This window comes from Poecile atricapillus, chromosome Z (genome assembly GCF_030490865.1).
Source record: "Poecile atricapillus isolate bPoeAtr1 chromosome Z, bPoeAtr1.hap1, whole genome shotgun sequence".
Lineage (NCBI taxonomy): Eukaryota > Metazoa > Chordata > Aves > Passeriformes > Paridae > Poecile > Poecile atricapillus.
In genome coordinates this window covers 124280375-124301373 of record NC_081289.1, presented here as the reverse complement: position 1 = coordinate 124301373, position 20999 = coordinate 124280375, and the positions used below count along the sequence as shown (strand labels likewise).

The 20999-nt window shown below is 37.6% G+C and overlaps 1 protein-coding gene across 4 annotated transcripts in view; it reads left to right on the top strand.

The window, feature by feature from the left end:
• The window catches only part of MAST4 (microtubule associated serine/threonine kinase family member 4), a 283945-nt gene that overhangs the window by 204306 nt on the left and 58640 nt on the right, over positions 1 to 20999 (top strand). For all 4 annotated transcript variants that reach the window (XM_058865220.1, XM_058865218.1, XM_058865217.1 and 1 more), the window contains 2 exons: positions 6595 to 6683; positions 18038 to 18107. In XM_058865220.1, the coding sequence (XP_058721203.1) occupies positions 6595 to 6683; positions 18038 to 18107 (159 nt within the window). The remainder of the gene's footprint in view (positions 1 to 6594; positions 6684 to 18037; positions 18108 to 20999) is intronic.

Below are 20999 nucleotides of genomic sequence, written 5' to 3'. Positions count from 1 at the left end.
AAAGTGAGAGCATGTATTCAGTGAAGCTGAATACACTGAACACATCCAACTAGAAAGTTCAGTTGAGAAGACATAATAGTTTCCTTATTTGTACTGTAATATTATAGGTTATAGGAGATTGAGAAGCCCTCTACAGTGTAACAGGTCTTTGTGTCAGTCTTCCTCAGGTCTGGCAATTAGAGATTGTCAGATTATATTTGCAATTCTGTGATTTTTCCTTATGTCTGTTTTTGCAGTGATGCTGCCTTGTGTGTGTTTGAATCCTTCAGGCAGTCCATGGAAGGAGTGATCATACATCTAGCTGAATGCATTTTGTGTTTTATTTTCTCTGTAGATTTTATTTTGTTAGAAATATGAAGAAAAAGACTGAAGTCTCTTACTAGATAAAAGAAGGGTGAAGTTCTGATGGCATGGTGGCATGCTGGTAATGGATATTAATGGTGGGAGAAGGGTGTTGCATGCACATTTTTCAGTACTTAGAGCTGACCTGTAGCTTATGGCCCGTGTTTACCTGTCCAGTGGCCAAAGCCAAAGCACACAATGTGGTGTTGCAAAGGTTCGAGACGAGCAGCTGCATACCTCATCTTGGTGTGCCATGTTCATTATGTTTTGACAGCATTCTCACTTCTTCAGACTAAAGCTTGCCTTACTTAAGTTGGCTAAACCTTACATACAAAGAGGAAAATCTGAATCCCTTCTTACATTATAACACTTAAAATTTAAATCCCAATAGCCTTATTTATCCCAGCTCGTTACAGACTGATGTAGAATAATTCCTCACAGAGAGGTGGATTTATAGTAAGTAGAACGTTTGACTGTATGTGCAATGTTGTGAATGTAGGATGTTAGATATATTTATATAAATTTATGCATATATTTTATGTGTGGAAATACAAATGTGTATATGTATATGCTTATATACAAGTCTGTACACACATATGAGATTTGGAGAGTGTATATGCAGGCATATAATCTAGGTAAAATACATCAGAAAATTCTGCTAGATGATAATAAATTGATATGATTGTGAACTACTGACAGCTTTTAACACAATAAAATTAAAATTCTGTGTGTTACTGATGCTATATTTTACTTACATTCAGATGGTTTACACACTTCTCTCAGTTATTGTATTACCTTGAAAATGTAACTCCGAGAGACAGGAAGTATCTCTCAAAATTGTAGACCTTTGCTTCCTTACTCTTTAGTCTTTCCTAGCTGTAAGTTAGAACAGGGTAGCAATCACTGCATCTGGATGGAGTCTGTTGATTATCCTAATGTAGCTGTAGTTCTTCAGTATTCCATGAGGAAAGTTCTTGGCCAATTTGTTTCCTTACATAAAGCAACCTGGGTGTGAACTGGCGCTAAATGTGGGCCCTGAATTACTTTAACTTTCTAGGCCTGGAGATGCTTCATCAAATACAAGCTTAGAGGCTACTTCTGACAAGGAAGCAGTATCAGTGTGCGTCACCTCTTCAGAGCAGCTGGTTTTTGCATTTGTTCCAGTTAGTATCCCACAGAACTTGTCTGGCTTCTGGAGGATATGGAAGTACTCACTGAACTGCTTTTTAATGCAGAAGGCTTCTTCTTTAAAAACGAAGTAAACCAAAAGAAACCAGACAAAATAGCAAGAAGAGCCAAACTAAACGCCTCACTTCAAATATTCTGTGATTTTTTTAGTGCTGTGTGCACTCTTCAATGACTCTTTGGTGTTGGTGTTGCTGAAGATAATAACTATGAAATCATACCTTAGCTACCTTCATAACAAGTTAAATATAACTGAAGTAGAACTTAAATTTAACTTTCCTGTATAACCAAAGTCACAACATCTCAAGTCTTGCTAGGGACAGCATGCTCCTGCTGGGATAGTTTTCAACTATGCAATTTTAACACCAGAGAAATTATAACCACCTTTTATATCCTTAGAGCCTTTATAGGAAGGCTGGTCTTGCATTATTAGTGTCTCGTGTACATGCCTAAGTTTTGCATTCTGGGTATGGCAGTAACTTAATTTCTTTGTGCTTGTATTGGCAACTGAAACCATTTATTTGCAGTCTCTTCTTAGAATGGGAGAAATCCCCTTTTAATCTTTTCCTCCAGATAAACTGCTATATGTTACACTAATAGCAGAATTAAGATGGTATGGAGTAGTCCTGTGCTCAGCATAGTCAGTGAGAGGTGGTGAACTGTCATAATAGCTTACATTCCAAATCCATCTTCATTACAAGTGTAAATATTAATAATTGAGGATGATGAAATGAAATAATTACAAATTATAAGGGCTGATGCTTTATTTCCCACGAAAAGCCTGGCAAGTGGCTCTGACAAAATAGCCAGCTTTCCCTACTTTTTTTGAATGAATAAAAGTGATTAACCTTCACTGCCTGTAATTTGTTCATCTATTAGCGTTCATTCAGGGGAAGAAATTTCCATTTCATTGTGTATCTTTTGCAAATTTTGCCATTTCTTGATTACTGTACCAGGAAACCTGCATTTTAGCTCTGGATGAAGTATTGTTCTGCTTCAGATTTTTATTCTGTTTAATGTTTCCAGGAGATTGTGGAATGTAGCACTATTTTAACAGGCATACTCGTACTTGAGTCTTGTGCTTTGCTGATTTCAGTCTAACAGTTCCCCTCATTTCTACCCAAATAGCTTTTGCCTGATATGGGAAGAATTGTGACTATTTAAGGAGCAAAGTAATCAAGCTTTATGCAACAGGATTGCATCTTTCAGCAGCTGCTGTTCACCCTGGCTTTGTTACAACAGAAGTTCAGCAAAAGCACTTTCTGTGTAGTGTCTTCTAGTTTGTTTTATCATGAGTGCTTCTCATCAGAAACGTTGATTGTCTGTAGCAGCTGGAGAAGTGACTTGGAGTTAGTGCTTTGGGAATGATACTGGAGCTAAAGTGAAGGAGGAATTCCCCCACAGTGAGACATGGTGAGAAGTCAGGATAGGGAGAAGAGTGAGTGGGCAGGAGCATCAGTGACAGAGAGCAGGAGGTACAACAGAACCTGTCTGGGGGTGCGGATCTGGGAAACAAATAGGAAATTATGAATTAGATTTGAAGATAAGGAGGAGTGCCATTTGTGCAGCTCACTGCTGTTACAGTGTAAGGTCAATGACTTCCAGATAGGTAGTCACCCAGGAGGAATCAAGTCCAGGAAGGATATTTGTGGGGCAAAGGCAAAGGGCAACAAATGTAAATTTTCTGTTCTGTTCAAGTTTTCTGCACGTTCCAAAGTTTAGTTAAATGTGACTGATTTTTTTTTTCCCGCTGCTCTTTTTCATCTTGTAAAAAGGTTTTATTTTTTTCTTTTTTAAAGTGGTCCAAACTTTGCATTTTACCTGCTGTCTGGCTTGCTAGTCTCTTCTTGGCATGCAACCTGATCACAGCATGAAATTCGAGGCTTAGAGAATTGCATTTTGAGGGTTAGTGCACTATGGTTTACCAAGGTTTATGTTTCCCTAAGTTAAAATCCCTGTAGAGTGTTCCTGCATGGCTATAACTTTACTGCAGACAAAGAGGCTTTATTTCAGGGTTGCCTCTTATCTGTTGGTTTATCTTGTCAGATTTGAATGGGAGAAGAATAGTTTCAAGAAAACAATAGAAGGGGAAAGTTACTTGATGTGTTCAGAGATCTAGAAAAAACTGGTTTTGTCTGCAGAATGGTTTTAACTTCTGAGATTCTTTTGTATAAGGAAGACGGCTGTTTCAAGGCTAAATACAGTTCAGTAAGTAATGCTTTGATACTTCCTTTGTGCCACCCTGCTTCCCATTTGTGGAGTTCTGGCAGCTTAGATCATCTTTCAAGGTTCCCTGAAGTTTATTTTTTTTTTACATCCACAAAATGCCTCTTTTATAATAGCTGTATTTTGGAGAAGGAATTGTGTTTCACAGATTATACAGGATGAATTACATTGTTTCAAAATCTTTGTGAAGCACTGCTGAAAAACAAAGCTTACAGAGTGAGAGCTCTAGAATGGATTTGTCCTTCCATGCAGTTGAGTTGCATCTTACTTTACTGGTAAGGCAAATAGAGGAGGCTTCATATATTTTATTTTTTTTTTTTTTTATTTCTCAGTAACACATTCCATTTGAGGGTGATGGAAGATAAATTCTGTCTGCAGCCACTTCTGAGCAAGTTGCAAAGATGTTTTTGAAATGGCAGCAGGGAGGAAAGATTTCTCATTATGTATGATCTTGATATTGAGGGTAATGCCATCATACTCCCTAGAGTATTAAAAATACTCAAAAAAAAAAGGCCAACAACCAAATATAAGTTTAATTAGATGTCTTTGATAATGATTTGTGAAAGACATTGTACATTCAACTGAGAAATGTAAAGTTTGGATATTAATGTATAAGTAGATACAAAGCATTTGTTTCTTTACATAGGAAATTATGTTAAAAGTGATAAAAGCCTCAGTTTCTACAACTAAGGGCAAGTGATAAGTAAGTACAAGAAATCAGCCTTATAATAAAATCTGTGAAAGGTATCTAAAATTCTTGTGCTTCAAATGTATTATTTTCTTTTGCCAGAAGATGCAGTGGTACTTTAAATCTCAGACTTTAGCCGTACAAAACTGCTTTCAGGTCACATAATGGGTGCTCTGAGCCCCAGCCTGCACCACAGATGTTGGTAGTGATACCATCACATCATCATGGACAGATGCAAGCTCTGTGTCTTTTAATGAATGTCTAATGAATAGCAGAAGTTCTTCCTGGGTTCAATTTAAGATTGGAGAATTCCAAAGAAAGTCATTCAAGCTTTTAAAACAAGAGTAGCAGATAAAGGGAGAAGAGGGAATTAAAATAAAAAAATATAAAGGGAAAATTATATAAAAATATGGTGACATTGCATGAAGCCAGAAGAAAAATTTTGGATCATTCTTTTATATGAGAGGAATCCAATGGCTCTTTAGCTGGACAGAATTTAGAGAAGGGGGAAGACAGTTAAAACTTTGTTATCTAATGGAATATGGAATATTTGCTCAGGTTTCGTGATTGAAAAAGTAGAAATTAATCTAGACAGGTTACTAAAAACATACATACCTAATTTCACATTTAAATGTTCTTCCTTTTTGTTTGGCTTAAAAATGGCAGTGTATGTTTTAAATGTTTTGACTTTTCCAGTACTCTAAATGTGAAACTTCCTGTAGTTTTGTACATTCTTTTCTTAAAAAGGTCTACAGTAATGATACACTTATGGGTTAAATCATTGAATGTAATAATAAAGTAGTATGGCAAAACTTCGTGCAGTGTGCAAATGGACTTTGCATTAACCTATTAAGAATTTGGGAGTGGCACTTTTTCTGCTTCACAAAGCATTTTTCAAGGGGAGAGTAATCTTGGTGTTTGACTTCTTTTTTGCATATTGCAGATATCATCTGTACTGATTTCAGGTTTTCCTCTACCTTTTTGGTTTTGGGTTTTTTTTTTTATTTTCCTTGTCTTCTGTATTACTTTGCATTTGGTTTTTTTTATGCTGTTAAACTCCATTCATTCTTTTGCACTTTATTCAATTTAATCATATCAAGAGATATTAGTCTTGCTTTCTGGCTGTTACATAATGAGAGATCATCATAATGTTACAAAATTATTTTTATGAGATGTCTAGAAATAAGATCTGATTCTGCTTCTCTTGGAATCTGCTTTGATAATTAAATGTGTTTGTTATAAATTTTCCCCATTTAAGTAGTTCAGAGTTTTTCTAAACCTATGCAGAAAAATTCTGATTGCAGTGCTGTAAACATTAGCATATGCACTTCATTTTATACACAGCTAAGGTCTCTTAGTTCAGGATAATGTTTTCCTTCTGCATGAATGTTGGGAGTGTTGGGGATTTATGTTTATGAGAATATTCTTTATAGTGGAATGAAGGAGAAAGAAAACTATTTCTGCCAACAAACACATAAAAACTGTATGATGTATTTAAGAAAAATACCTCCTTTCCCAAGTTTAATGGATGTGTTAATTTACTTTTTATCTTGTTTAATGATCTTATGGTATGGAAAATTAGTGGCTTTGCAGATGAAAAATGTATGAGTAAAAAAATGCATTCATCTTCTTAGTTATCATCTGTTCCATTGACAAAAGGCACAGATGTGAAATTTATCTCTATAATTAGATTTATAATTATTATATCATTCTCAGATTGATAAATCTTGCTCTCTCTGGCTTGTGATTTCAAGCTACAGTTCATGCAGTAGAAATAGTCGTTGAATGGTGATTGTAAACTTGAGACTGTGTTTCACATTTATTTTTATATTTAAGTACATGGCACAGAAGCTGTAGTCAGAGATGAATATTTTGTAAATGACTCTACAGGGAAATGCTGGTCATTGCATAGAACAGCAAACGTGCAAACCTGAAAAGTGTCCATGGTGTATTTTCTTTGAAAACTTCTGTTTTTGCCATTATCCATTATGATTGTAGACTTCCTGGACATGCCTACAAAAACAACAATAGCTCTGATTTTAATAGGAAACTGGGAAGTCAAGGAACTCAGTAGCAAAATCTCAAAAATGCCCATATGTGGTACATGTTGTATTTCTGATGCTAATGCCTCTTTCCTCTCTTTTTGCCCACAGCTGTAGAACAAGTAACAGGAAGAGTTTGATGGGCAGTAGCCAGTCTCCAGCTCTCCCTCGGCCTCATTCACCACTCTCAGCTCATACAGGTGATTTTATAACTATGCTACTACTGCTATTATGAAATTCTTAGGGTGTCTCTATAACTGAGGGAAAACATACTCTACTGGTCTTTTCACTGTTTATAATAGCAAAAAGTTGCATGTCACTCCATCAAACTTTCTGCTGTACATTTAGATCCATAAATCCTATGTTATGATCAGGAGCAGTCCAAAAATATCATGTAGCTATTTTTTATTTCCCCACCTTGCATTCTGATAGATTTTCTTTCCCCCTGCCACCATTGCCCTTCCTGTAGCTTGTACCACATAGTGAAGATAGTAGAGTCTGTATTACATTCTGTTCTATTTGCTTCCCAGCATTTGTAGTGTTGGGCATTTTGCTGGTAGTTGCTGTGCTTCACTTTGCATGGCAATAAATTGATGGTATTTTTTTTTTTCCTTCTAAAACATCTGAAGCACTTAAAGCTTGAATGAATGTCTGTAAGTAAATACTGTATTTATAATAATTGCCTTAATTTTTAAAAAGGAACATTTTTAGCACCTCACATTTCCACAAAGGGTTATTGTCTTTCTGTTTTTGAGGGTGCATTGGCTGTAGCTACTGGCCAAAATTAAAGCACCACACAAATCCTTGTGTAATCAATGACACTGAATACTCTGGACAACTGATCTCAGGGAGATGCTAAAGAAGAAGATGCAGAGCTTCACAAGAATTTTTGAAGTATATTAAGGCATCTCAAATTTTCTTGTGGAAGCAACGTTGTTAGAGAAAACACAGTGGTAATTTTCACTCAAAAGCAGCTGTCACAACTAGGAATCCAGGCAACATGAAAATTCGTGAAGAGTTCAAGGTAGCAGAACATTTAAAAGAAACAAAGTAAAACATGGTACGGACTGTTTTGAAACTGAAAAATTAACTTTTGGAATGCTTGGAATGCACTTTTGTGTCTCCCAAATAGAGAAATTTCTGTTTGGAAGAGGAGATTGTGGTCACCATAAAATGTGTCCTAGGTTGTGCTGTGCTGACTTGAGAAAAGCAGTAGCAATGCTTGCTCTAGTGTGCCTGTTGCTGTAAATGACTCAACCACCTGTTTGGAAATGGAAAACTTGGACCAATGATGCCTAATGAGCTCAGAAGTACGGACTGAACAGCACACGTTACCTCGGATTTGGATATAGGTTGTGTACTTGATAAATTCTGGAAGGTTCCTTTCTGGCAGTGGACTCAGGCTTTCAGCAAGTTGCTTCATCTTTTGAATTGAATTCTCAAACAGTAAAAGAGAAATAATACTGTTGATGTCACAGCTATTGTCAAGGTGGCTCTGAAGGTTGAAAACCAATTCTATAAGTAAAAAGACAGATTAAGTGTAAGCTGTTATTTTCCATAAACTCAGCAGTACGTACTGCTTATTCAAAAACATATTACGGGAAAATCTGACTTCTCCAATTACTCAGGATATAGTAGGTTCTCTTATTTGAATACTTCCAAGGCACATGTGCTAGACACTTGAGCAGCATTAGTAAATCTTGTAGTAAATCTCATCACATATATGAGATGAAAATTTACATGTGCATGGCCAGCTCTGTTTTATCTTGCTTCTGTGAATGGCTAATTATAGTAAATACTCACATAACCATTGGCTCCTAGCTCAGCTGGCTAGTGTGCTTAGACAAGTCCGTACATCAAATCCATGTGAATGTCATCCTAATCCACACAAATAAAAAAAGATGCAAATTTAATATGTTAAAAATTTTCCTCTACGTATGCAGTAGGTGTTCAGTATTTCAAGTGTTTAATGTCTATAAATCCATGGTCAATGTCAGACCTGAGAGGCTGCATTTATAGTGATCCTGTTATTTCTGTCTTGTCAGAGCTGCCATGTGTTAAACTGCCCTAGCTTCTGCAGACTCAAATTGCCTGCCTGCTCTCTGTGGTGGCATGTACTGAAGGCCTGTTTTCTTGCAAAGTGTGATGGAGGGATGTGACAAGAGACTGTGTTTGCTTGCTGGGTTTATTCTTGGCCCTCCTTGGCTGAGAGGAATTGCTCCAAGTCAGAGAGGCCTCCCTTACTCTAGAGAACATGGTATATATATCTCCTGTCCAGCTATACATTATTTTAGAGTCCTTGTTTGAATCTGAGATTCTCTTAGAAAAGTTCTTTTAATTGGAAAATTTTACTTCACAGCCTGCTACTTTATCTGCCTGGAGCGTGTATCTCAAACTTTAAGTCTCAGAGAGACTGAAAATGATCCTCTAAAACCTTCATATATTTCATACTAGTGTTTGCTGTTGGAAGAGGAAATAATAGAAGATGGAGAGGCAAACAAAAGTTTCCATTCCTTGAGGAACCTGTTGAGCTCCTTGAGGAGCAAGCTGAATGTGCAGCAAAGTATCAGTGCTTGCATTCACTGAAAACAGATTTATTCATCAGGCTGTTCTTGGCTGAAGTGTGGTAATAACATGCTTTTTTGACAAATATGTACTAGTGAGATTATGCACAGTGTGGAAGACATTGGAGAGCACGTGCTCTCTAGAGAAGTTTTTCTTGTGTGTTGTTAGAGTTCTGTTTCATTAAAGCAGTCTGCCCAGGTGAGTGCAGCCTGAGGATTAGGCTGCATGGATGCTAATATCTGATGTAACTTTGTGAGATCATTGTGCAATTTTTTGTCACTGGGTTGTCAAAGGAAAATACTGATTCTTGCATCTGCCTTTTAAGGAACTCAGTCTAAATGATGAGAAAGCTATGAAGTTTAGCCATTGCTGACTCTTTCAGTATCACCTAACCTAGCTTTAGCTTCTTCACCCTCCATATTAGGCTTTTTCTTCTGCTGGATCCCACTCCTGAACTCCCTACTCTCAGGTGCTCCATCCACCTCTGGGGAGAGCCTACTGCTGCCCTTACTGAAAAGAGTTCCATTCACTGCTCTTATTTAAGTGGACTAGGGTCTTAATGTTTGTACCATCTTAGTTGCCAGCTATGGTCAAAGCACAGCAAAGGGATAAAGACCTCCAATAACAGCTAAGTTCCATGCAGCTGCTTACCCACTCTCACCATCCCCTTTCAGCAGGTAGAAAAATTAGAAAAAAAATTAAAACAAATGAATTGAGATTAGAACAATTTAATAATTAAAACAAAAAAATTTACAATATTATTATTGAAGCTAAAAATAACAACAATAATGAAAATAACAACAATAATTTACAATATTATTATTGAAGATAAAAATAACAACAATAATGAAAAGGAGAGAGTGGTGTACAATTACACAAAGGGAGAGAGTGACACACAATACACAAGGTCTCACCAGCTGCTGACCAATGGCCAGCCCATCCCCCAGCAGCAGTCAGCCCCTCCTGGCCAGTTCCTCATGATTTACTTTCTGGACATGATGTTCTGTGATCAGGAGCATCCCTTTGGCCTGTTCAGGTCAGCTGTCCAGGCCATGCTCCCTCCCAGTGTCTTGTGCATGTGTTCACTGATGGGGAATGGGACGCTGGAAGGTCCTTGGCTAAGGGTAAGCACTGCTCAGCAGCAGCTAAAACATCGGTGTGCTACCAACATTACTCTCATGCTGAATCTGAAGCACAGCACTGTGCCAGTGGCTAAGAAGAAAATTCTATCCCAGTCAAAATCAGTATGCCCTTTACTCTTGACTATTCAATTTGAATGGAATCAAGATTGTCACACTCTTGAAAATCCACCCAAGATCAATTTCTTCTAGTTATCATCTTAATAGTCTTTAGTGTTATCCTTGATTTTGTGTGTAGTCTAATGAGATTATTTGCGTTGCTTGGGCGATTAATTGCCCCAGAGACATCTTAAGTGAATATATTCATTCTTTGTGAGGACACCCTTGGATTCCCTAACAACCTTTCCCCTTTGACATTAATTCATTGCTTGTTGAGAGCAAGCCAAAGACATACTCAGTCACCTCTGTTTTCATGGCATACTTGAGGTGATTTTATTTGGACCACTAGTTTAAGCTACTTGGGGTTTTTTCCCCCACAGGACCTCCCATCTTGAAGGACAGGAAAATGCTGGGAGTCCTCTGTGTCAAATGTAGCAAGTGAGTGAAGGTGTGTTCTGGAATCTCAAGGTGGAGCTCTCTTAGAGTACATGCATAAGCACTCCTGCCAGTGTGCCTGTGGCCTTGCTCAAGAATATTTTCATCTTTGATATCTGCAGTGCAATCATCTGGAGGTCTGGCTCCACCTTTGGAAGCAATGTGCCATTACTTCAGATTTGCTGAAGAGCTCTGGCAGCTTACTGTTTAATCATACACTGGATTTGAGTTAGCCAAAACTGATTTGATGTGAATAGGATTGCTCTATGTTAGAGGACAAGCATCTTGAATATAAGCATACTTCTTGAAGGTGCCTTTTGTACCCATGTTCTTCCTTGTAGTCCTGTTTTTCATCCAGGTGCAGTCTGAACTGGAGGTATCAGCTATTCTCTAGTTTAGATAGATGTTCATTGAGGAGGACCTCACAGTGGTGCAAGTTTAGGGTAATAATAATTGCCCCATATGAGAAAGTCTAATATAGAGATCTCAGGCAAATTACCCCCTTACACACACCTCTCCCTCCACAGTTTTCATTGTTTGCTCTGGAGAGAATAGGAGGTTTATCCTACAAGGGAGTTGTTGTTACAGATGCAAGCTAATTTGGACAAACACTGAATACTTATATGGAATTTTTTAACAGTTAGCTTTACCATCCCAAGCAGATTCATGTCAGATGAGAGGGAGAGGCAGTGTGACAGCACGACACTGATGAAATAAATAGATTGTGCAGAGTGCAAGTAGTGCATGAGTGGCACCTATCAGGGAAGGGGAAGATTTGTTTGTAAGCAGCAGTGGCCATAAAAGCTCATGGGCTACAGTAAAGAGTTATTAGGGCAGTAAGTAGTCCAAGGCTTGGGAGCACACAGAGAGGTGTAAGGTCTGACTCTGAGGATAATAAATGGAATAGGAAAAAGACAGCGTGTTACATGTGTTAATTGCTAATACACTATATGCAAGTCCATTTTCCTCTATGCAGGACATGTAGCTGCTTGCAGAAATAATTTGTCTGGAAAGTCACAGTTCAGTTTGAAGCTGAAGTCTCTTGCCAAGCCTTATGCATACATGTAGAGATTACACAGTAATTTCGTTACATAAAGTGTTTCTGTTTCTTGCAAAAAAAGAAAACATGCTAGGTAATATCTTTAGGGTCATGATTATTAGCAACTGTCTTAGGCTAGTTGTCTGGACATCCTTTGCCTTTAGTATCTGGGCTGGAAGGTGTTAAACCTGCTGAAAAGTACTTCCAATTTTTCCATGAGCTGAATACATTGAGAATTATGGGAAATTAAGAGTTGCAGCATTATCTTGGATGGTACCTGGTGCCCATGTCATAAATGGGCTTTTCTAGATTACGGTCTGATGCTGTCATCTGCGTCAGCACCACCCAGCCTGCAAAGTGAATGATTATAATCTCAGCAAGTCAGGGCATTCAGGTAGTACTGAGTACATACTGAGGTACCCCACCTCAGTAGTCACAGGAGCTTCTTCATGTGGGTGATACTAACCCCCTAATGATTAATAGTCACATGTGGTGCTTTTCAATTGTGTCTGCTGAAGGAGCAAGATCTAGCTGTTAGGAGCAACGCTGTAAATTTTATTTGTCTGTATTTTAAGAATATTCCATGTGGTGCCACGGAGATGAGTAGGACAAGAATTGTAAGATAAGTAGGAAATTGTTTAAGGGTGTAAAGAGGCTTGTGCTAAAATGAGGAATATTGGAAAGTGGGAGTGGAGGTTATCCGTTGAGTCATCAGATTTTGTTTTTGTGGCCAGACATTTTATTCTTCTCACAAGAGACATCAGCATAAAATTACTGTAACTTACACAAATTTGGAAGACTCACAGTATGAAATAGCATTGGGGAGCTGTGTTGAAGTGAGTGAATGATTGGAATAAAAAAGCATGAAATTAAATTGCAATATGCAACATTTTTTACTGGAGGACCTGTAGCAGAAATGTATATGATAAACTGTGAACTCACATATTATAAGGAGTTTAGATAAGGATTTGACTGCATTTTCTGGATAAGATGATTATCAAGGACAAGGACCAGTCTTGTGCCGCTTTGAAAATGAAATCTCAGAAGATGTATAAAGGAAGTAATTTTCAGTTTAATTTGGGAAGATTTCAGGCCCATGTACACTGTCCTGGTTAGATTTCATCTGGAATACTGCATACGTTCATTTTTGTACATAATCAGGTGGGATCATGTGGGGAGAAGGGCTGATGGGATAGAATGTGAGAGATTTCTGTGTAAGACTGTAAGATATTACTTGCTTTCCTTGCAACAGAAGACTGGAAGATGGTATTGTCACCTAAACCAGTCAGAGTTGCCTTCCCCCCACCCTTCATAGAGTAGGAAGAGGAGCACATGATGGCCATATATACTGGAATATAAGAAGGTTTTAAAGAATTGTCCAACCAAGTATGGCAGGCACAAATCTGACTTTTTGTATGAGATTGGATAAATCTCATGGATAAAGGAGTCTAAGGTCCAAACAACTCACTCTGTGAGGTTTTTAAATGGCTTATGGTTGTTCATGTACCACGCACAGGAGAAATACTGACAAGATGTTCTCAAGAGGTCATAACAACAAAAAGAACTTCACTGGCAACTTTAGAATATCAAAGAACCTGGGGAAAAGGTTTAGTGTAACATTCAGTCACCATAGAACACTTCTCAAAGTGTTGACTTGGCCCATTGAACTTAGCAAAAACTAAGTCTGTTTGATTTTAAGTTACTGAGAAATTCTAAGAAGAGGTAGTTAGAAGGAGAAGGAGGGAAAGACAGAAAGGATACAGAAGAGCCCACATAGAGTAACCAACCCGAGGGTTCCAGAGATGTTCAGAGAGAACTTCCCCAAGGAGTTGGGGTCTAGACAATGTGATGACCGTGTGTTCAGCCTTAAATACCCCTGGGCTTCCTGGGCCCTTTCCCCATGTGGGATTTCCGGTAATTTGGCTACTCAGGAGCAGGGTTAGGGGCTCCATAGGTGGAGTGTGGGGCATTGCCTCTGCTGTGCCAATGAGTGGCATCTCTGTTGGGCTGGGATAGAGACTCTGGGGAGCTGAGGGTGGACAGGGCAGGACACTGCCTCATCAGGGTAAGGTCTGACCTGCCCCTTTCCTCAGCACACATGCACCCCAGAATGCCTCAAGACATCTGTCTCTCACAATGGGATTACATGATGCAATTCCCTAAAGCAAAATTAAAGTTCAAGAAGGTTGTAAACCTATTTCTGGGATTTTTCAGGCTTGTGTAGATCTTTCTAGGTGGACACTGGTAGAGTGATGCCTGTTCATACTCTGCTCTCACTGTGTCAGGGCTCACTGCTTGCATCAGATAATTCTGTTTGAGAGGTGCACTTTAGTTAGCAACACCGAAGCATAGTATTCAGCAAAGCTGCTTGCACTGTATTTTAAGGTAAAGAAAGACTATGCTTGTAAATAAATGAGGCCCCATAGTGGTGTTTTTGTGGTGAAGTATGGAAATGCTAAAACCTGGGATATAAAGCAGACTTCTAAATGTCAGATTTTAAAAGAAAACTGAAAGGGAAATAATACAGTGTATCAATTACTCTGACTACTGTCACATGTAGAATTACAAAAACAGATTTGCTAAAACAAAACTTTCTATTTAGTCTTGCTTTGGGTGCAGTAAATGCTTATAGAAATTTCAAATCATCTTCTACTAGTTTAAGGACAGGAGAAGAAAATCTAAGTGATAAGTTACATGCAGATAGAAATTAAATTCTGTAAAAATAGCACTCTCATTATTTAAATAGTGGCTCAAACATGTAGAGCTTTCTTGCTGATGGAGTTAAGGATCATACAGACCTTTGTTGCCATAGCTGGGGGAAGTTGTTTGCTGGTTTCAGGTATAGTTAATCTGGATTTTTAGATAGCCTGAGCTCCTCACATGAGTGAACCTGTTTGGAAAGCAGAACTATTCAGAATTATTCTAGCTGTATGTTCTGCTGACTGATGCTTTTTGTTATGGTAAGAAAGACCTGTGACTGCAGGTGGATGATGTCTTGTGTATTGTTCAGTTCACAGTCTGGGTTCATCACCATATAAACTGACACAGAGGAACATACAACCCATTGTTATATTGTATTAATGGGGCACTGATGTACTGTGGTACATTTAAAAAAAAATTTGAACTGGATTTGTCTTCAATCCATCAGGAATTTGGGGTAACAATTACCATTAATTGTCTGGTATTCCCTCCATACTAACAGAAAGTCATCACATCTGAAACTCTTTATTTTGTAAGTAGAGAGTTATAAAAATACATTAATAATATACAGTGTCTGTAACGTGGTTTTTTAAAAAGGTTTGAAACATCTTCCCTCAGTGATAAAGACACAATTTCTTGAAGCTGTTTGCAAAACTATCACAGTTTAATTGCCTTGGTTCAGTTTTCTTAACAATAGGTGCTTGCAAAGTGAGCTACCCCGTGTGTTGTCATGAAGCAGAGTATTGTTCTGGTAGGTTGATTGCCTATCCATTGTGTCTCTTAGAGGATGCTGGAGTTAATTACCTAATGTCTGACCACCAGTCCAGTTTGCTTTGCCAGATCAAACACTTGGGCAGTAATCTCAGTGACACAGAAATACTGTGGGAGTAGAACACAGAATAATACAAGCAGATCCCAAAGAACAGTGGACTTTGACTCATCAGCAAGCACTGTGCATATGGCCAGAGAGTTAACTGGCACTGGGTTTTATTTGAAAGTCTCCTAGGTATTGACTTGCAGGTGGGTGGAGGAATGCTGTGATGGATGAGAGTCACCTGTAGGACTCTGACTCTAACCTGTCTTGCTCCTCTGGAATACTACACCTTAAACCTGTAATAGCACTATCTGTTTCTCCAGACCTCTTTGAGGTTTGTATTTTCATTCTTTATTTCCAGGTTTGTCTTGAGTTCTTATGACTTCTAGATAAACCTTCAGGATTTAGTGTCCAGGTATTATGCGTATCGTGTCACCAGTCTTGTTATTTTAAAAGCTGATTTGCTATTGAAAGTAATGCTTGCAAGTTGATTTTCCTAATAACAGGATCTGATGCTCTTCCTGAGTAAGACTATGACTTCTTCAGGTTTTGTCTGTAAGGAAGTGATCTATGTTGATTCTAGCAACATAGTTTGCAGCATTGTGTCTCCACAAATTCAAATCCACACTGGTAGCTATAAAATTGCTGCATTATTTAATCATATTTTTTTCTTCTTTATTAAGTTTTCGTGTATATTTTAACTCATGAACAGTAAGGCACGTCCTTGATGTGTGTTAAAGACATGTTTATATCTATATATAACTTTAGCTAGCAAAAAAAAAAAAAAGAACTCGTTTACAAAGCCCCATATTCTGATTTGTAACTATTTCCTGTCAAAAGTTACTTCTGTCTCGCTATGTTAAAGCTAATTTTGTGCTCTCCTGCCAGAGTTCCAGGTAGCTTCTTTGTGTTTTTTACTTATCTAAGTACACACATACCAGATTACAGCTGATTTCTTTCCTAGTGCACATTTGAAGTTTGTGACTTTGTTTTAACTCCACAGTGTTACTTATTTAAAATTTTTTTTTTTAGCTTATCTTTGTTAAATAAGCTCTGGTAGCAGAAAAAGAAATCCAGTTCACTGTTAAATTGAATGAACTGTTACTCTCAGTAATTTGGTGTTTACAGTTGATGCAGGATAAGAATAAATTTTTGTTAGCTCCCAAGTCAAGATTGGAATCTGTGGCTTCAGATTCCCTCTGCTCCAGCCCATTCAGGGAACGAAAATCCTTGCCACCCTGAAATTATTGAGGCCCTCAGAAGTGTCTGAAGGGTAATGAAGAAGCTGGGGTCTTGTGAGGATGGAGAGAATGTTGGAAGGATATAATTCTGCCATGATAGATTAATTGGCAAAAAAATACAAACTTGGGGACATTGGCTAGTGAGAGTAGAATCCATATCTCTTGGGGCTGTGGGAAGCGGAGCTGTAAAAGACGTGATTTAGGTACAGCTCAAAAAGCATTTTGCATCTGCTTTGATTGGGAAAATGTGTAACCATACAGAAAAGTGTGGTTAATGTGTGTTGATCTCTGTGTTTGCTATCCAATTGCCTGATTAACATGCTTTCCCATATAGAATTCATGTGATCTGTTATGGGCATCACTATGATAAATGCAATTTTAATTCAAACATTTGAATAGCAGTCAAGGCCACTTGAAACCCTTTAAGCACTCAATCTGTTGTGCTGGCCTTTTCATGCACAGGTAATAAATTTCCCCTCAAAAATTTCATGCTGTTTCTAGCTGGCTACATAAGAGCTATTCTTTTATCACTTGCTTTTGTTGCAGACTCATTTTTGTCCAAAAATAAAATGCTGCAACAAATACATGGATTTTCATGTATTACTGCTATAGCAATTTTAAGGAAAATTTAAGAAAATACTAATTGTTAGATGTATACCAGTGCTACTTTAAATTAGATAATTTTGGCTTTGTGGTGAGGGGTTTTGTTGGGCTTTTTTGGGGAAGAGGTGGTTTGTCTTTTTTTGCTTGGGGTTTGGGTTTTTTTGAGTGTGTCTGGTTATTTGGGGGTTTATTTTGTAGTTTTTTGGTTATTTTAGAGGTCAGTTTTATTCCTTCTAAAGGAAGGAATACAGTTTCTACTCTAGCTGTGCAGGCTGAGGGGCAGAGGTGGCAGAAGCAGCTCTCAGTAGGTGCTGCCTTTCTGCATTCATGCTGGTCCACTGGAGGTCAGGTGTCCTAATAAGGAGTAACTAACCTCCAAGTTGAAACATGTTCACAAAACACAATTAATGATAAAAATGTTCAGTTCAGTGTGTTTTGTCTGCTTGCTTGTTTTGGAGATAGAAAAAAAATGAGCAATGGAAAAAAAAATTGGAATAAAGCCTGTGTAAATGCTGTGTAGACTTTGTATAAGGGCTAAGTCTGTTTGATAATGATTTTTCTATCCTTCAGTGTTTTGTGTGATTTAAAAAAAACCAATCTTTTTTTCTGACATTAAAAACAGGTTCTTTCAAGATAATGTATTGATTTCTTTAAACATTAATTATCAAATTGTTTTGAGAATTTTCATATTAAAAGGCTAAATGAATAATTTTCTATGAGATGCAAAATCCAGTATAAGTAAAACATGAGTTTAAATAAGGTTCTGTTTCAGAATTTATTTTCAGAGAGACTGTGAGAGAAGAAATGCTAAAATTTCTAACCTACTGGAAATGCATGCATTAATACATCTAAATATTTTTAATGGTTTCTCTTCACCCCACCATCTAATAATAATTTTTTTGTGTATCATCTCCAACAGGAAACAGTCCCCAAGATAGCCCTAGGAATTTCTCTCCCAGTGCCTCAGCCCACTTCTCTTTTGCACGAAGGTAAGAGATTTGTTGTAGTATTCAACATGCACTTTGCATAGAGGCAGTGTTGTTGGATACAGATACAAAAGGTGATTGCAAATACGTCTGTCACATCTGTCACTTAGAATAATATGTGTTAGCTCACTTTTGTAAACCCTTTTAAACATCAGCAGCAACAAATTGCTGAATGTGTGATGCAATGTGAGCACGTATTTTTGAATTTAGAAAAAACAGATTAATGATTTTTTTGTAATTAATCTGGTTCAGATGTTGTTGTCTTACTTACTGAGATATGAGGAAATTTTAAACTACTTGAAGGTTTCTTCCTGTATTCTTCACCTGTCTGTGAAGGTAGGCAGAGCTTATATGTTTACCCAGTAGTTTAAATAGATAAAAAATAAATACTGTATTTTGGGAGATCAGTAAAGTAGCACACACAGATTCTCAAAAGTAAGTGCAAGGAAATAGCTTAGCTTTTTTTTTAAAGCTGCGAAGGGGTAAAAACTTGCATAATTTTTAAATCTGAATCTAATTAATTTGTTATGGTAGATCTTGTCAATCTTTCTAATAGCTTGTGATGCTACTTTCTAAATTACTTTAAGAAAGTTGAGTATTTCTTTTGAATCCACTTCCTCGTCATAGTTATCCTTTTGTCAGTGATACTATCTCTTCACAGATTACATTTGTTTGTGAGCATATTTTTAGAAAGATTCATTAAATCCAGAAATAGGTTATAATGGAAAAAGCAGATGTGAAAGATAGAGCATTGCTTAGAAGTCGGGAAATAGGTTTCCTTCCCCACCCATAATCAACAGAAAGTTTAAAACATTATACTTTTGCAAACCTTAAAATTCAGAATTAATGAAAAAAATAAACAAACAAACAAATTTGTTTTCCAGTGCTTCATTTTGATTTTGACCTGTCTAGAGCCCTGTAATGAGCTTTAAATAGATTCTTTAACTGAAGGAAATTTCTCTGATTTAAAAATACCTCACCACTTCAGCAGGATTCAGAAAACATTTGGAGTCATTTTCTGTGGAAACTGATTTTGTTCTGTGTTTATATTGAAAATACTTGATGACAGTGAAGTTTAAAACTGCATTAATACAACTTTCTTACTAATGCGGTATGTCTGTTTCGTGGTTGTTTTTATATAAGCTGTGGTAGGATGAACTTTCATTGTAAAATTCACTGTGGTTAATGCGAGCTGACTTCCTGCCTTTCCGGTTATGTTTTGTAATTTAATGGATATACAAAGGAAGGCAATGACAAGGGTGATGATAACTGAAGGAGCAGGGGCAATGGTATAGGGATATGAATATTCCTTTTTCATACACTGCCACACACGCAGTGGGGATACCACAAAACTGTGACTGTGAAGAAGGGAGAGAGAGGCAAAGGATATTATTTGAAGCCTCCTGTGAAACTGCTTCCTTAAGTGTAGGCACTTCTCATCAGGCGCAGGCCATGCCTGGCAGCAGCCACAGCAATGGGAGCTCTGTCTCAGGGAGGTGGGTGGCCCTCTGCTGTGCTGCCAGCCGGTGGGCAGGGCTGGAGGTAGCCATCCCCAGCACCAAGCTGGAGGGTCACCTTCCTCTGCCCCTATCTGGTGGGTGATCAGTGCCCAGGAATAGCCTGTACTCTGGAAGGCAGCACTTCAGCTGTATGTACCAGTCCAGCATCTACAAACCCATGGGTAGGTGACAGACTGCACTTTCTAGAGCTGCTGGAAAGTGAGTAAAACCATACTTTAGGACAGAGGCAAGTGGTGTATCATGAGTCCAGGGGAAAATGCTGTAGGGGCTTGGTTTCCTTTTTTCCCTGTAATCCCTTGTGAATGCCTCCTGTTCTCCCACCTTTGCCTTCCAGATGACTTTCTGTGATAGCCTGTCTGCACCCTTGACAGCCTTTCTGTGTGATTCTTGTACCCTGTTCACTGTGAATTACTCAATTAAGAAATACATTCTCACAGATGCAGAATACATGGGTCTCACCCATGTTTAAATACTAAGTTCTTGTTTCAGTTGTAAACAGATAAGCCAAATGAAGAGAAAACTACTTTTAGAATTGTGCTTTCATCTGGAGGTATCTCTTACATGCCTGGCTGAAGAAGAGAATGTAAATGAATTAAGAACCAGATTATGGCAGAGGTAGAAACTTTTTCCAGAATTCAGTATTTGACACAATTAGCAGTCTCTAGCACATGCTCTCTTCATATTTTAATACTAATAATGTACTATAGTTGCTCCTTTTCTCACATTTTATATATACAAAGTCCCAGAGTTTTGATTGTAGTTTGTGGATGAATAAATGGATATATTGGAAAGAAGCAAGGGGCTTTTTAGGCAACTTGCTTGAAGGAAGAGACCTCATAAACCTCTGCATCAATAGGTTTAAGAATCCTGATTTGACTTGACTTCAGTTCTTCAAAATTACATTTCACTTAATCTTCAGTTCTTCAGAATTTCACTTCTTCACAGTGAGACTTGGGAGATGATCCTTGTTAAACAGATCTTCAGTTCTCCTTTCTGCACTGTCATACCATTTGTTAATAAAAACTTGGCCTGTTTTGTTATTTATATATTATTTTTTCCTTTTTTTTTCTTAACACATATGATTCAATTGTATTGCAGTCATGGGCATCGAAATGACAGGTAAATTCTACCTTCTCAAAAATCCATACACTTCTCTCATAGTTGTTTTTTAGTTTGCCACTTTGAATGTTGAAATTCCATGTTGTCTTTCTGTAGATCACCTCAGACAATGAAGAATATAAATCGGGTTTTGGTTATAATTTGTGTATTCATTTTATTTCTTATTCTGAGTGAGCATGATTTTTTTCCTGAAGATTTGTTTTTCCTGATTTATATATGTAGCATCTAACATTTGGTTTAGTTTTATCTAATCGTT